This window comes from Peromyscus leucopus, chromosome 8a, assembly GCF_004664715.2.
Source record: "Peromyscus leucopus breed LL Stock chromosome 8a, UCI_PerLeu_2.1, whole genome shotgun sequence".
Classification (NCBI taxonomy): domain Eukaryota; kingdom Metazoa; phylum Chordata; class Mammalia; order Rodentia; family Cricetidae; genus Peromyscus; species Peromyscus leucopus.
The window spans coordinates 15,131,449-15,147,101 of NC_051085.1; the positions used below are offsets into that span (position 1 = coordinate 15,131,449).

General features: G+C 39.1%; 1 protein-coding gene across 1 annotated transcript in view; it reads left to right on the plus strand.

Annotated features, from left to right (window-relative positions):
- The first annotated feature begins 9,574 nt into the window (after positions 1 to 9,574).
- Positions 9,575 to 15,653, plus strand: part of Rfx6 (regulatory factor X6) — a 65,149-nt gene continuing 59,070 nt past the window's right edge. Inside the window, 4 exon segments of the mRNA XM_037200387.1 lie at positions 9,575 to 9,832; positions 10,135 to 10,291; positions 13,506 to 13,629; positions 15,406 to 15,467. Of these exon segments, the coding sequence (XP_037056282.1) occupies positions 9,613 to 9,832; positions 10,135 to 10,291; positions 13,506 to 13,629; positions 15,406 to 15,467 (563 nt within the window). The 5' untranslated portion in view covers positions 9,575 to 9,612.

Genomic DNA, 15,653 nt, shown 5'->3' on the forward strand with positions numbered 1-15,653 from the left:
AAATAATTTAATTTTGCTATATTTTTAATTACAGTAAATTAAACATGATAAAATCATATGTAAAGCATATAACATTAATGTTATTTATTGGCTTTGTTAGGATAGAATTATTATGATAGAAACACTGAAAAGTATTCTGGTTTTGCTCATTCCTCCCAAATGAACATTGATATGACATTAACTGGCTTATTGTCTTTGTCTTACAAATGCCACAGTATGTTATAAAATTGAGTGCATTATAAAATAACATCTTATTTCAGAGCTTTAAAATAGTATAATGGACAGTTTGGCCCCAGAGAGAGACACTAGCAAATTGTGGCATAAAGACTTCAATTACATACTGTGGAAGTGAACTCAACTTTTTCTAGTTTTAAAGTATACCTAATTTATTTAAAAGGTTTAGGGTTTATATTTGGAACATCTTATTCTCTTTGCACCCAGAATGCAACTCTGCATGAACAGCTTCCAGAAGAGACTACTGAATTCTCTAAGTTTGGGACAGAAGAAGAAATCTGTATGCAAAATTTACATTTTTTCCCTTAGCCGGACCATTTAGGAAGTATTTTCTAGTACACTGTTATATCCAAATTGTTCTCCCCAAAATGAAGTGTGCACATATGTCTCTCTGTGTATAAACAATGCAAGAATTTCATAAAAGATGAGATAGATAATAAGGTTCATTTCATCCACTTACACACAGACCTACAAGCTGCTTTTCAACTGCTATTTTTGTGTCTATTATTACATTTGACTTTTTATATGAACACTTTGAAGTTTTACGAAAAATTTCCTCACCTTTGAGTTGCATTCTTTCCTCACCTAAAAACTGAAAGCAAGCAAGCAAACAAACAAAATTCCTTAAAACCAGAAACCAGGGGTCTGAGTACATGGCTCAACCTATTGTTCATGAAGTCCTGGGCTACATCCCCAGCGCTGCATACACATGGTAGAGCACATCTGTCATCTTAGTGCTTGGAGTTCAAGGTTGTCTTTGGCTACATAGTAAGCTTGAGGTCAGCCTGGGTTGCACGAGTCCCTTTATTAACACACACACACAAATAAAAATCAAACCAGACAAATAACCAACCAACCAAAAACCAAAACTCAAAGTTAAAACTAAAACAACATGCCACTTCATTCTGCAAACTGCTTCTCCCATTGCTAAAGTCAACACATTTTTGTAAAATGTGAAGCTCAGCAGTCCATAGCCATGCATGCTTTTGCCACATAATAAACCATCCAAATTCTAGTACCTTAAATCAATTGCTACACCTTTGTGTCAGCTATGTAGGCTGGGCTCCGCTTTCCTGTGCTCCATGGAAGCTCATGCTTGAGGTCCAGAATGCCTCTACTCTACATAGGCCTCAAGGTCAGGAAGTTGGCTCTGACTAGTATAACCCTGGGTGTCAGCTGCAATAACAAGCTTATCTCCTAAAAACTAGCCTGGTCAGACCACACGGTGATGAGTGGCTCTAAGGCTTCCAACATCAGCAAGAGCCCCACTGTATACATGCTTTTCAACCCTCTGCATGCACATTTGCTGATAGCAAAGTTAAGAGTCGAGATGGCAATGAACTGAGTGGCATAGGGATAGAGGATGCACGAACCTTTGAAGCTAGTGCTGTGACAATACAGATATCTGCTAGGGGATCTTCAGCCAGCCTTTTCCTTCTGTCTTCACTTGCTCCTGTCTTGTTTACTCTGCACTTTCTCTGCATCACCCGGTTTTTCCAACTTCCCTCCCCCATAATTGACTCATCCTTTTAACCTTCACTTCTGAATTTCACCCCCAGATTTGGATCCTTATAGTAAAGTTTGTATATCTGAGCTTGAAAAGGCTTCTTAAAGCTTGATCTGCTCTTGCTCCTCCATGTCCACTGCATTCATTGCTCTTCACCCAACGGTCCCTAGTACTGACTCTTCCACTCGCCCATGGTTTCTTACCTCTGTGCCTCTGCCTATTCCGTTTCTTCTATCTGGAATGCATCTTATATTCAGTGGCACTGTGAATGAATAAAATTCCTGCAAGTCCAGAGAAGTGATAGTCTCACTAAAATTATCACTCACTTGTCTTCTGTGGACCAAAGCTGCCCTTGCTCGTGTATTTGTAATACATGCTGTGTTTATCACCCTGCATTCTCCCGTATCTGCCTCCTCTACCATACAAAGAGTTTATTTTGGGGTCAGTATTATGATAAATTTAGCTTTGGGTTAAATGAAAAAAAGGATGGAAAACTGCCACTACTTTCCATTTATAAATATTTACTAGGGGGGCTGGAGAGATGGCTCAGAGGTTAAGAGCACTGACTGCCCTTCCAGAGGTCCTGAGTTCAATTCCCAGCAACCACATGGTGGCTCACAACCATCTGTAATGAGATCTGGTGCCCTCTTCTGGCCTGCAGTCATACATGTTGTATACATGATAAATAAATAAATCTTAAAAAAAAAATTGCTAGGTACCCACCATATGACAAATGCCATTTAGCACATATATTTAGCATTTCATACAATTTGCAAATTGTACTTTTCCCATTTTTTATTTGCACCAAGTCCAACATTCCATGGGAAACAGTTCTTTCAGTCAGACCACACTGACTGAAAGAGATACTGGATGCTAAGCTTCAACAAAATAACATCCAGTTAGAAATAGTAAAAAAAAAAAAAAAATAGTTTTACTTTGACTCAAGGAGTGAATATTCAAACATTTTAAATGTATTTTCCCCTCCATTTTTGACAAGGGCATTATAATAAAAAATGTATTTCTCAAGTCTTAGCTTATTTTCTATGCAAATATACATATCTATTATTTTGCAAGTTATCTTCTACTAGTAAATAACCAGGAGTTTATGATTACTTATGATTTTGAAAAATCAATTGGCTTAATATTTTTTGTTTTACTTTGAAACAACTTTAATCCAGAGAATAGCACAAAGGGTAGCAAACGCCTATAGCATAAACTATTCTGGTCTTGTAATTTTTCTAGTTAACATATCCAATAAGAGACGAACAGACTGAATCAACCTTTCATGAGGGTCAGGTGATGAAGAATTACAAGGGAATAAGATTGCCTCATGAGATATTTAGACAGGTATTGAAACACCGTGGCTCAGGACCCACTCTTAAAGGGGAAGTCCCTGTTCTGGAATTGAAAGACACGAATCCAGTCTGTCTTTGAAAAGATTTTCATGAAAGAAGCTGTTATGCTCTGTGAAAATACCTGGTAACTGGGTTTTTCCATGGCTGTGGTGAGTTTTAGCAACTAGCTGAGAAATTGCTTACATGGAAAACACTTGTTACCCTCCTGAAAAATAACTTCATTTCCATACAAGACCTACTATTTGTCACCAGGAAATGCTCCTTCTTCCCACCACATCACCAGCACAGGCCATCCGCTCTGAGCCTCATGTCCAGCTCCACCTCTGTTCACTGACCCACTGGAACCTGACGGTAGCCTCCTGGAAACTCTCTTTTCTGTCTTTCACCCTAGTTATTTATTATTTACATGGATTGATAGTTACAGAAAGAAGAACAGTTAAGTCTACATGGAGCAATAAATTTGGTTCCCAAAATGTAAACATGTGTACAGATGAAGGTCTCATGTAGCCTAGGCTGGCCTTCAGCTGCTGCTTCTTCTTCTTCTTCTTCTTCTTCTTCTTCTTCTTCTTCTTCTTCTTCTTCTTCTTCTTCTTTTTTTTGAGACAGGGTTTCTCTGTGTAGTTTTGGAGCCTGTCCTGGATCTCGCTCTGTAGCCCAGGCTGGCCTCGAACTCAGAGATCTGCCTGGCTCTGCCTCCCGAATGCTGGGATTAAAGGCGTGTGACACCACTACCTGGCCGACCTTCAGCTTCTTATGTAGCTGAGGCTAACCTTGAATTCCTGATCCTTCTGACTTCACCTTCCAATTACTGAGGTGACAGGTGTGCACCACCATTCCTAGCCTGATCTCTTAATTTAATTAATTAATTTTTTTATTTTATTTTTTAAGATAGGTTATCTCTGTGTAGCCTTGGCTGTCCTGAAACTCACTCTGTAGAGCAGGCAGGTCTCAAATTCACAGAGATCTGCCTTCCTCTGCCTCCAGAGTGCTGGGATTAAAGGTGTGCACCACCACCACCTGGCCTGATCCCTTAAGTTCTAACCGATGGATATAGTTTCTATTTGTTGACTTTCTAGTTCCACTTTGCCTTTTTAAAAAATCATTTCTCTCCCTTCTTATCCCCTTTAACCTCTACTCCCCATCATTCTCTCTCATCCCACACTGAATACATACAAAACAACAACATGTAGCGTAATTACGATTGAAGGAGGAAGGAACCAGCTTGAAAAGGAACAGAGGCATGATTAGTTTATGTTTACCTGACTATGTAGCAAGACTGCCCTCTGTGGCTGGGTCTGGGAGGTCTTTCCAAGTTCTGGGCCTTTCTTTTATTCAAAGAATCGGAAATAAGGGCCCACACAGATTTTTAGAAGAAGCAAGACACTTTAATTTGGAGTTAAGAGGTAGTACAGGTTAAAGAGGGATACATTGTTAAGATTGACAGTGGGCCTCGTGAGTGAAGATATTCAAGGGCTTTGATTATTTTTCAGGGCTTCCTTTTATTAGGTTCAAGAGGAGGGACCAGTTACTAAGTGGCATAACTTGAGCGGTTGTCTACTTTGATTGATAGATTAGGTCACACATTCTTTTTCCCTGCTTCAGATGTCCTTTCTCCAATGCATCTGATTTTAATCATATGCATATCTTTGCATAGGCATAAAATAGTAAATAGGGAATTCTCCCCTAAAGGTCACTTGAGGACATGATTTTGCCTTGCTGTACATGCACCCAAAACAAGTTCAGGCTGGAGTGGTTTTACACTCACATAGAAACCGTCTAAATTTGATCATTACCAAGGGCATGGACACTTATGCCATTGTTCAGAGATGGGAGTGGGTGTAGCCCAGTGTAGCTGGAGGGTTCAGGGGTTGAAAACAAATGCTACTTGCACTGTTTGCAAAGGGGGTGTGTGTGCATAATATGTGCAGGTAAAAAAACTGAGCTGCCAAGTGCATTTATTAATAGGTGTGTGTGTGTGTGTGTGTGTGTGTGTGTGTGTGTGTGTGTGTATGTGTTTGCATAACACCAAACCAAGTGAGGGTCCTAGGGCACTAAACTATCTCCTAGGCTTTTCTACTTCAAGATTGATAGCTCATATTTTGAGAATCAAGAATGGAAAAATTTCAAGCATTGTACATTTCCTTCTCAGATGAAATAGTTTTTACTTGGTCAGAATGTAGCAGATTCTTAAGCTATTTCTTTATAATATTACCTCCCTTGCTTTAAAGTATTTTTTGTTGAGATAAAATTTCCCAATTGAACCATTTTGAAGTGTACAATTATATAGTTTTCTATATGCCCATACTATTCAATCATCATCACTATGTAATTCCAGAAAAATCTTATTATTCTCTAAAACAAAGCCTGTACCCATTAAAGAGGAACTCTTCATTTGGTTCTAATAGTAACATTAATTTACTTTTTGTCTCTATGGATTTTCTTGCTCTGATTATTTCCTGTGAATGTAATAATATGCTGTCCTTTGTATGTAAGTTTTTTTTCAGTTTGAATAATGTTGTTAGAGATTACACATAATAATATCATATATTAGTACTTCATTTTTATGGTTGAACACAATTACCTTGTATGTTATACCACACTGAATTTCTTTATCCAGAAACTTATTAGGCATTTGTATTTTGTCACCTTTTTGAGTATTGTCCACAATGCTATTGTGAACATTTTTATATTAATTTCCATTTGCTTGAATGGAATGAGAATCTGAGAATGAAATTATTGGATCATATGTTCATCTTATTTTTTCATCTGTTTTATATTTCTGCCGGCAACGGATGAAGGTCGCAATGACTTCACAATCTCACCAACAATCATTTTCTATGCCTTGTATTTATAAGATTGTAGTAGCCTTTGTGGGTATAAATTGATACCTAACAGTGGGTTTAATGTGCATTTTCCTAATTTGAGTGATACTTATTATCTTTCACACCATATACATACATACATACATACATACATACATATATCTCAAACGACTGTTTAAACATTTCATTCATTTTTATAACATTTTTGAAGCTATTGTTAGTTCTTTGAGAATTTCATACAATGTATTTTGATCCTATTAAACCCTTCCCACATCCACTTCTCCTCCTTACATTGCATCCTCTTCTTTTGCTCATTTTAGAAATCAGGATAATGTCTTTTGATCTTGGAGCTGTAAAAGGTTTTATGTATTATAAATATTCAAATCTTATGGGATGACTTTTAACTATTTCCCACTGTGTACAAAGATTGTCTACCTACCTTTCTGGTAGCCTTCAGGTAGATGAATTCTGAAGGAATCCAGTTGGTCTACTTTTCCTTAGGTGCTTGCATCCCATTGTGTTTAAGAAGATTGGACCAAGTCCAAGGCCAGGGATATGCATGTCAAGGTCTCTGAGAGTTGTACAGTTGCAGATTGTATACTTAGAGCTTTAGTCTAATTTGATTTTTGAGTATTCTATGAAGTAGGATTCTACAGTCACTCTTTGATAAAGCTTTAGCAATGTTAACTGAAAAGCTTTTCATTGGCTTGTCTTTCTGCCCTTGTCATAAATTGTGTGTTATTTTCCAGAGGACCAGAACCAATGGTACATACACTGTTATGAGAGGGTTCATTGGATGAGCATATATAGTTTTAGGTAGAAATAGATCCATGATGGCCAACTTCAGGCTGGGAACCATGGAAACAAGTACCAGACTAGTTCAAGAAGCTGGAAGCCTCAGAACAAGGAAAAGAGGCCAACAGTATAGAGGCAGTCTGAGGCTACAGGCCTCCTAGAGAGGTATGGTGCAAGTTCATGTCAAAGATTGAAGAATCTGAAATCTTATACCTATGGGCAAGAGTCCCTGCAGAAAATGCAATGGCTAAAGAACAATTGAGCATGCATCTGTATATTTTACCTTCTTCCTGTGTGCTCTCCCTGACCTCCTCCCCCATTGGAGGATACTCGCACAATCAGTGCCTGTCTTCCTCAATCAATCATGTATTAGTTACTCCAGGACACTCTCACAGAAGACTTCCACTATGGAATGTGCCTTAGTATGTCTACACATTAGCACTGAAGAGGCAAGCCCTACACACTAAGCAGGCTTGGAGGCTTTCAGAGGACTTGGTAGAGACTAGGAAGCCAAGTAGTCCCAGGTAAGGAACAGTACCCCTCTGTCCTGCATATCTACACTGTGTATGCTTTCTGGGTTGTGTGATGGACTGTTGGAGCATTGCAGGGCTTGGGCTCCATTAACCCTTGTTTTACTTTCTCATGACTCCCAAATGAAAGACTAATGAGACAGAAAAGATACCATCACACAAAACATGGAAGGACAGACTGGCTTTGGTTCCATCCATATGGTAACACTGCATGGCATATAGGGAATAAAAGCATAGACAGAGTTTGATACCACCTATAGTTCCAAGTAACACTGGGGACCTTAGAACACATCCCCATGGAAACCAGGGCTATTAAAATCACACATGGCCAGCCAGGATAGGGGTCGTCTTGCCCCATCATCTGAGCACTGCTGTCACTGTATGCTTGTAGAAAAGGTTGACGTCAATTCTTTAAACTCTGGGTGCAATTTATTTTTGAAGCCACCTTGTCTTGGGATTTTTAATTTTGGAAGATTATTGATTACTGATTTACACCTTTAATTGTTTCATGCCTACTAATAATTCCTAATTCTGAAGAGAAGCACAAAGAACTTCAATGGTGATTTGAAAAGCAGAGTTTTTACTTTAAATTATAACCAAAAATTTGTGTAGGGCATTACAAGATATTAGTTTGCATTTACATTGATCAGTTTAATTGGAAAACTGCCAAATATTCACTTAGTGTCTGTATGACTCACAAACACAAACACACCTTCTGGATATCAAGTGGTCTATATTTTAAAATTAAAGGAGAAATTCCAGTCATTTTGTGAACATTTCTCTCATGGTGATGTGACATGAGTATGAACACAAAAAGGACTTCTGTGGCGGAATGCACCTGAGTGTATCTCTGTAAAGGTAGCACGCTGTACATGTGAGCACTGAAGTTAAAAAACCCTACACGCTAAGGCTCCAAGGCTTTCAGAGGACTGGGTAGAGAAGACAAAAATGCCAAGCTGTCCCACTTAGGGAACAGCCTCAGAACTTTGGGTGTGTGGGTAGGTGCGACTCCAGCCTGCCTTCAGCAACCACAGGAAGCTGGTGAGAAGAGCTTTGAGAGAGGCGATGCCTTTTCCAGCAAGTGCTGTTGAAAATGGGAAGGCTGCATCCCAAGAACAATTTCAGGGGCCCTGAGGGAATGCTGCTCTTGGGGAGACTGCTCCCTGTAACTGACCCTGCAGTTATCGGCCACTCTGGGTCTCATTTTGTTTTGTCTGTGTGATTTCAACTTAATGCTATTTCATCCTAAATTCAAGGCTGATACCTCTTTCTAATGCCCCCAAAAGAAGATACAGGATTGGCTGTGATAAAACGATGGGAACCAGGGCTCGATCCTGTCTTTTCTTGGAGGGCCTGCTTGTCAAGGATATAGAATAGAATGAGGAAAACCATGTGTCAGCCAGGCAGTAGGATCCCAAATCCCCCCTAGCACCCTTCTTTAAAGAAAATCCAACTTAAACAAACAAACAAACAAACAAACAAACACGACTTTCACAATTTTGGACTAGAATGTGATTAAATTTAAGCAAATATCCTTTGTACCACTCACTGCTTGGCATGACGGCATGAAATGAAAAATTGTGAAGGATGCCAATCTTTTTTTTTGTAATGGAACTGCAAGGAAATGAACTTTTCCTCCCATCTCCACAGCTTAGAGGGTTGTGAGGCCCAAGGGTCCAAGTTAGCGTGCACAGTGCAAAGCAGAGCGCACGGTGCAGAGGAGGGTGATGTGGCCGGCTCTGCCTTCCAGTCACTGAAGAGGGTGCTCCTCTATCCTTGGATTATTCTGAAAATACATCTGTCCAAAGCGGTGCGAAGACTGGCGAAGACTGGATGGTACTCTAGGTTTTGTTCCCTCGTGTCCTAACGCTTGCAGAGTCAAGGCTGTCCTGACAGGTGCCTAGGTTAGGTCTCCTGAGAATAGAGATGAGGACAGTTGAAGCTGCTTGTCCGGGTACAGAGGAGAGCTAGCTAAGCTTTCTGGGATCCTTCAGGAAGTTTTCCACAGAGAAGTCGTTCTGGGCCTAGAAACAAGGTGAGAGAGAACGAATGAAGGAGAGAACAGCCCAGGAGTGACTGACAGCAGGTGGAAGCGAGCTGGGAGCAAGCTTCTGCCCAGACCCGAGCTCGGAAAAGGCAGCGTTGCCTCCGCCCTTCCTCCTCTACCCGGCCATCTGTGCTGTACCTGCTCACCTTGTCCCCTCTCGGCCATCGGGGGGCTCTGAGCCTGGGGCCTCCTCCCTGCCCAGCGGCCACAGGTCCCCAGCTCCGCCCCAACCCCCACCCCCCCGCCCCGCCCCGGGGCTCTGGGCTCTACACCGAGCAGGGCCAAGCTCCCGGCCGGCGCCGAGATCCAAGCGCTGGAAAGGATGGCCAAGGTCCCTGAGCTGGAAGACGCCTTCGTGCAGGAGCAGCCTTCGCCTCAACTTCCCTCCGAGATCGCGGAGGAGTGCTGCGCGCAGCTGCTGGGCAAGGGCTTGCTGGTCTACCCCGAGGACAGCGCGTACCTGGCTGCCGGAGCAGCTGCGGGCGCCCCGGGCAGCGGGGAGAAAGGCGGAGACCCCAGGCTGCAGGTGGGAGTCAAATCAGGTGAGTGCTTCGCTCGCCCCGGCGGGCGGCCAGACAGTGGCTGAGTCCTAAGGGCGTCCAACAATAAAAATAAATCCACTCTGAATACACACATAAGTGGGGTGCTCTGTCGGGACGTTTATTTCACCAGGAAGAAAAAAAATGTTAACGGAACCACTGTTAACTCCGAGGGTTTTGCTCAACTCCTACCTTGCTCCTTCCTCCTCGGGCGCCCCTTTCAAAGGAAAGCAGGTAGATGTGGAGGCCACCGGGACTGATCGCATGTTCTCTTGTTCTTTGTCACCCCTTAAACTCGCCCTCAGAGATGCATTTAAGCAATGGTAACTTTTCCTCGGAAGAAGAGGATGCGGACACGCACGAGAGCAAGACCAAAGCGGCGGACACTCAGCTCTCTCAGAAGAAGAGCATCACGCAGATCATGAAGGACAAGAAGAAGCAGACGCAGCTCACCCTGCAGTGGTAAGTCGGCCCTGGCGCGCACCACGTACCCGCTGAAGTCCACCAGCCAGTGTCTCTAGGACCCTGGCTTTCCCCAAGTTGCTTCTCCCTAAAACTTCCACAAGTTTAAAAGACCCATGAGAAATGCATCCATTTTCTTTTTCCTGCCTGTTCACACGATCCATATTCTGATCATGATAAAAAAGGATGTATTTTTGAATAAACAGGATACATTTTTAAATAAAGCCACAGTGATGAATTTTTTTTCTGTGATTATTCGCTAAGCATGAAATGTATTTATTTGGTATTTTTAATGCTTTCCAGATATGATCCTTCAAAATAACAAAAAGTGGAAGGATCTTAACTCTGCCTTAATCTCCAGGAGGGCAGATACTATGTCAGTCAGAAAATAGATGGATTGAATTAGAAGTAAAAAACGGGAAAGTCAGTTAAACTGTCATGATTAAACAATTTTGAATTTTTATAACATATCACATTTATGATTTACTATAGCAAAATATTACAAATTGAGTTTTGCCTAAGATCTTTTAAAACTAAGAGATTATTACCAGGTCTTCCACACATTAACAGCGTTTTGTAACACTCATCTAAAAGGAAGAGACATCTAAAATAAGACTGTGTCATTAAGAACCCTTGCATAATGTGAAGAATTAAGGGCACAAATTTCTCCCCCAATTCCGAATAATAAATGAAAGATTACTTATTTACTGATTAGTTATTATTTCTATCTATCTAGTATTATCTAAGAGTTAGAAAAAAATCGAAAAATAGAATGTATAAATGCTAGTAAACTTTATTTTTATTATTTAATCAGTAAGTTCTAATTTGCATAGCCTGAAGTTCTGAAAATGTATACTTGAACCCTCCCAACATTTGAAATATATAACAAATATTCCTGTAAAGGTTTGTTTTAACTGTTGAAGTCTGTTGTCGCGATTACCAGTTAAAAATACTCTGGAAGTGTAAGTAATTGAGAAATTATCTGTGATGTTTAGGAAACAGCTGCTGTCATAAGGGTAACTGGGAAAATGTTTGGATTTTGTATTTATTTTAAATGATCTCTCCCAGATTTTCAGTTCAAATAGAGTGATTGGAAACAATCTTGGGTTTGTTTAAAATTCTTACCATATATATGTCAAGCTTAACTCAGTATTTTGAAAACAAAAGGACTATAAAAACAATTACCCAAATAAATGGATTGTGGGTATTGTATTCCTACCTTTTAAATGCAAGTTTTAAAATAACTATTTCTAACAAGAATTTTCATGTTTTGAAAACTATAAAGCTCTTACATTTTTGTTTGATTTTCCCAATATTCTAAAAAATGAGTTAAAACCCTAAGTTATTTGGATTTTGAAAAATCTGTAAGGCTGTGGAATTGTCTTGGGAGTGTTAAAATTAGAACTGAAAATCAAAGTAAAAATATGGCATATTAATTGCAACTTTTATTGTCAATTAGCTATTCAATTTTAGGTAGGCAAATTTATTTGTTTTGAAATACTACATCCTAGTTGGGTTGGATATTATTAATTAAAAGAATATCCTAGTTGATTTGGATATATTTAATTAATAGAACAATTGGTGTCTGAAACTCATGGATTAGGTCTCTTAACTTTTATTTTGTGTGCATTGAGAGTATGTTAAATCTGAAATCTTGAAAGACTTGATCCAATTTTAATTTTAATAACACTGCATTTACATTTTATAAATGATTATGATTTTATTAAGCATGAAATTAGTATAAGTGCATTTTAGTTAAAAATAATTTACTGAGCAATTAGAAAGAAAGGGGATTGAATCTAGAAGCTTTGGTTTCTAGATTGTCATTCAGATAATTATAACACAAATATGTTCATTACATTAAATTTAGTTGAAATTAAATGGAAATCTACCCAGATTTTCAAAGTTTATATAGTTACATCTGTACTGCAGAGTTGTTATGTATTTGGAGACTTCTATAGAGATATACTGTTTTAGGTGTAGTAGATGATTTAGATGACCATAGGTTTAATCATAGTAAAAAGATTTAAGAGTGGAATTAGATCATCATTTCAGTTTCTGTGAAGTCAGTTTACCCTGGTGTCTTTTCCAAATAAATACAGTATCATGTTTTCTCTTGTTGTTCAGGATTCAGAAATAGTTTGTGGATGAAAGTAAGGGTGTCTGATGATTGACAAGCTGAAGCCTGGCAATCCCTTTGAATTGAGGATATTCTTTTAAAAATGTAGCATCTTCAATGGCTCCATGTATAGTTCTAGATCAAACAGTAAACTACTGAACACTGAAAATTTATGAAGAAGTAAGACCTGGCATTTGCAATGGAGACCTGGAAGAAGGGGTTTCTACATTAACATCACATTGTAATTGTACTAACAGCTGATCACTATGGTTCTTACTCTTCTAAAATTAATCCTTACATTTTGTTTGTGTTTATGTAGTGGCACGCCTGTGCTTGCTTACAACACAAACATATAGCCTTGGAGCTCCTGTAAGTCAGGAGTCTAGACAGTCTACCTTGGCACTAAGTTCATGGCCTTACCATACAGAAATTAAGAGACTAGTTGATGCTGGAATTTCACGAGACCTTTTTGCTGTCGTTTCTCGAATGTTACTGGATATTGAGAGAATTTACTCCCTGAACTGTAGAACTGTGGCCCTCAGCTCCTAGAGGTCACCTACCATTCCCTTAGAGGTAGCCCTCTTTAGAAATTGCCATTTGCTTGTCCAGATCTGTAGAGGATGTCTGATACTACTTCAGACCTTCCTTCTGTTCCTGACTTCCAGACGTTGTTTCTAGGGCTTGCCAAATTAAGGGGGATCATCAAGAGCATTTCTGTTCTTTGGAAATTAATTAACACTTATACATAACCTTTGTACACATCTTTAAAGTCCCCTGTTACGTTTTGATTATATAAACACTGGATAGTGACAGCAGGGTAAGCAGTATATCCATAGCCATAAACTGCTATGATTTTTTTTTTTTATGGAAAGCCCATTCAAATTCCTCTCAACAATTTTGAGATACATAGTATACGATTTTTGGTTATTTTTATCCTGATATTATTTTAAACAGCATCCAGACAAAGAAAGCCCATTTATGTCTGCTCATTAATTCACTTGTGTAAGTCTGTTTTCAAAAAGAGCATTAAGTCATTGAGGGGGCAGGGAGGTAATAGTGAAAAGATTTGACCTAATTCTTGCCCTTTCCTCTCAGGCTTGAAGACAATTACATAGTGTGTGAAGGAGTTTGCCTCCCACGGTGCATTCTTTATGCTCACTATTTAGATTTCTGTAGGAAAGAGAAACTGGAACCAGCTTGCGCGGCCACCTTTGGAAAGGTATATGACATATATTGGCTACTACCTTACAACTAACAAATTAGGTTGACAATGTGTAAACCAATTCATCTGGATGAGCTCTTTCAGAGAATGTTAAGACATTTGCTTTACAAGCATAAATGAGCTTCCTTAGTGTTTGTTTGGAATTGCTATATGTTTACATCTTGATTTTTTTTGAGTCTCCAAATACTGGCTATCAGATCCATTGTGAGCTCAAGGCAAGCTCCATAAAACAGTAGCATGTTCCTTCACAAAGGATGCATTCAAGAATACATTTAAACTACATTGGGAAGCAAAAGTAAGTGTAGGCGAACTCATAAATGCAGGCTCTCATTATTTATATTGTCCAGCCAATATATTGAGTTTTTGATAGATTTTTATTCTGCTACTTAAGTAGCTGTCTTAAATCTTTGTTTCAGTATGAATATGTTTATGCCATAGAATTAACATTTTTATGATGGGATTGGTTAAATTTCTGTCATTGCTATCATTAGGGTGGGAATCTATGAGTCTGACATTAGGTGACTTACACATGTTGATATCATTTTGAGAACCAGGAAATAATATTAATTCCTTGGTAAAACACTCATCTTTGAAACCCCTTTCAGTTGTCTGTCCTCTGATGATTATGATATGTTAGCAGAACTGATATGTAGCAGAACTGAGGAAGTTTGGGTCTCCAAAATCAGATTCTAATCTGTAGAAGACTCACTGCCTAGAAAACAATAAGAATTATGGTCCAGATCTGCAGGTTTTCAGGGCAGGAAGAGACAAGTGATTTGAGCAGAATTTTCTATGTACCCCAGGCTGACCTTAAACTAATTATGTAGCTCAGGTTGGTCTTGAACTTGTGATTCCCTTGATCAGCCTGTTGAGTGTTGGAATAATAGGCATGCATCATTATTCTTAGCTTCCCACTTTAAAAGCCCGCTTTAACAGTGGCTCAACTCCATACTTTGAAGAAGTAATTTCTTTGGGGGCAGAAGAGATGCCTCAGTGGAAAGGAAAACTGACTACTCTTCCAGATGAACCTCTATAACTCCAGTTCCAGGGGATTCCATGCTTCTGCTGGACTCCTTGGTCTTTCTATGAATGTAATACACAGACATACATGCTGGTAAAACACCTATGCATATAAGATAAAATAATGTTAAAAAGTAGTTTAATTATTTTGAAAACATGTTTTCTTACACAGAGAGTGTAATATGGAGCATGGTACTCATGGACTTAGAACCATGCCTGTGATTAGCTTATTTTATACTTGCTGATAATCAGTCTCCTCAAGGCTCAGTGCACCCTCTGAGGCTGGATGAGACAGTTTTAGATGTCCATGTTAGTCCTACAATTTTTCTGGGTCTACCTTATGGCAATTATCCTTAAGTGGGAATCACTGAGGACCTTGAACATCCGATAAAACTAGACGTAATTAATTCATCAAATTTTCCATGGAGCTCTCTTCAGATCCAAGGATCCTTTCAGAATGGTGATGGATATTTAATGTGGGTAAACCCCTGAATGGAATTATTATAGAGGAATCTAAACAGTCCTCCTGTGTGTGTATGTAATTAAAGTAACTATTGCTTCGGTAGTTACATCAAGCAAAAGATCTTGGTAGGCTCTTCCATGGTAATTGATATCATTCTTATCAACACACGTGTATTACTTTCCTGTAGCTTAAGTGTTCCTTTTAGTCCGCCTTTACTTTCTTAAATTAGTAGGATAGGAATGGCTTGCGTTAGAGCTACACAAGTTACAAACTTTATCTTTCTTTTTTAGACAATTCGCCAAAAGTTCCCTCTCCTGACAACACGAAGACTTGGAACAAGAGGGCATTCAAAGTAAGAATGGAACAATGGGGTTCTCCTTTATACTTATAGACATAAGATAACTATCTTTATCAGTGAATGGAATCAGATATTTTCTTTCTTGAAGTAGATGAGCTGGGAAAACATGTAAAAGAAAAGGATATATATTAGAATAAAAGAATAAAGTTTAGAAAGAAAAATTTATGAAGACTACCCATA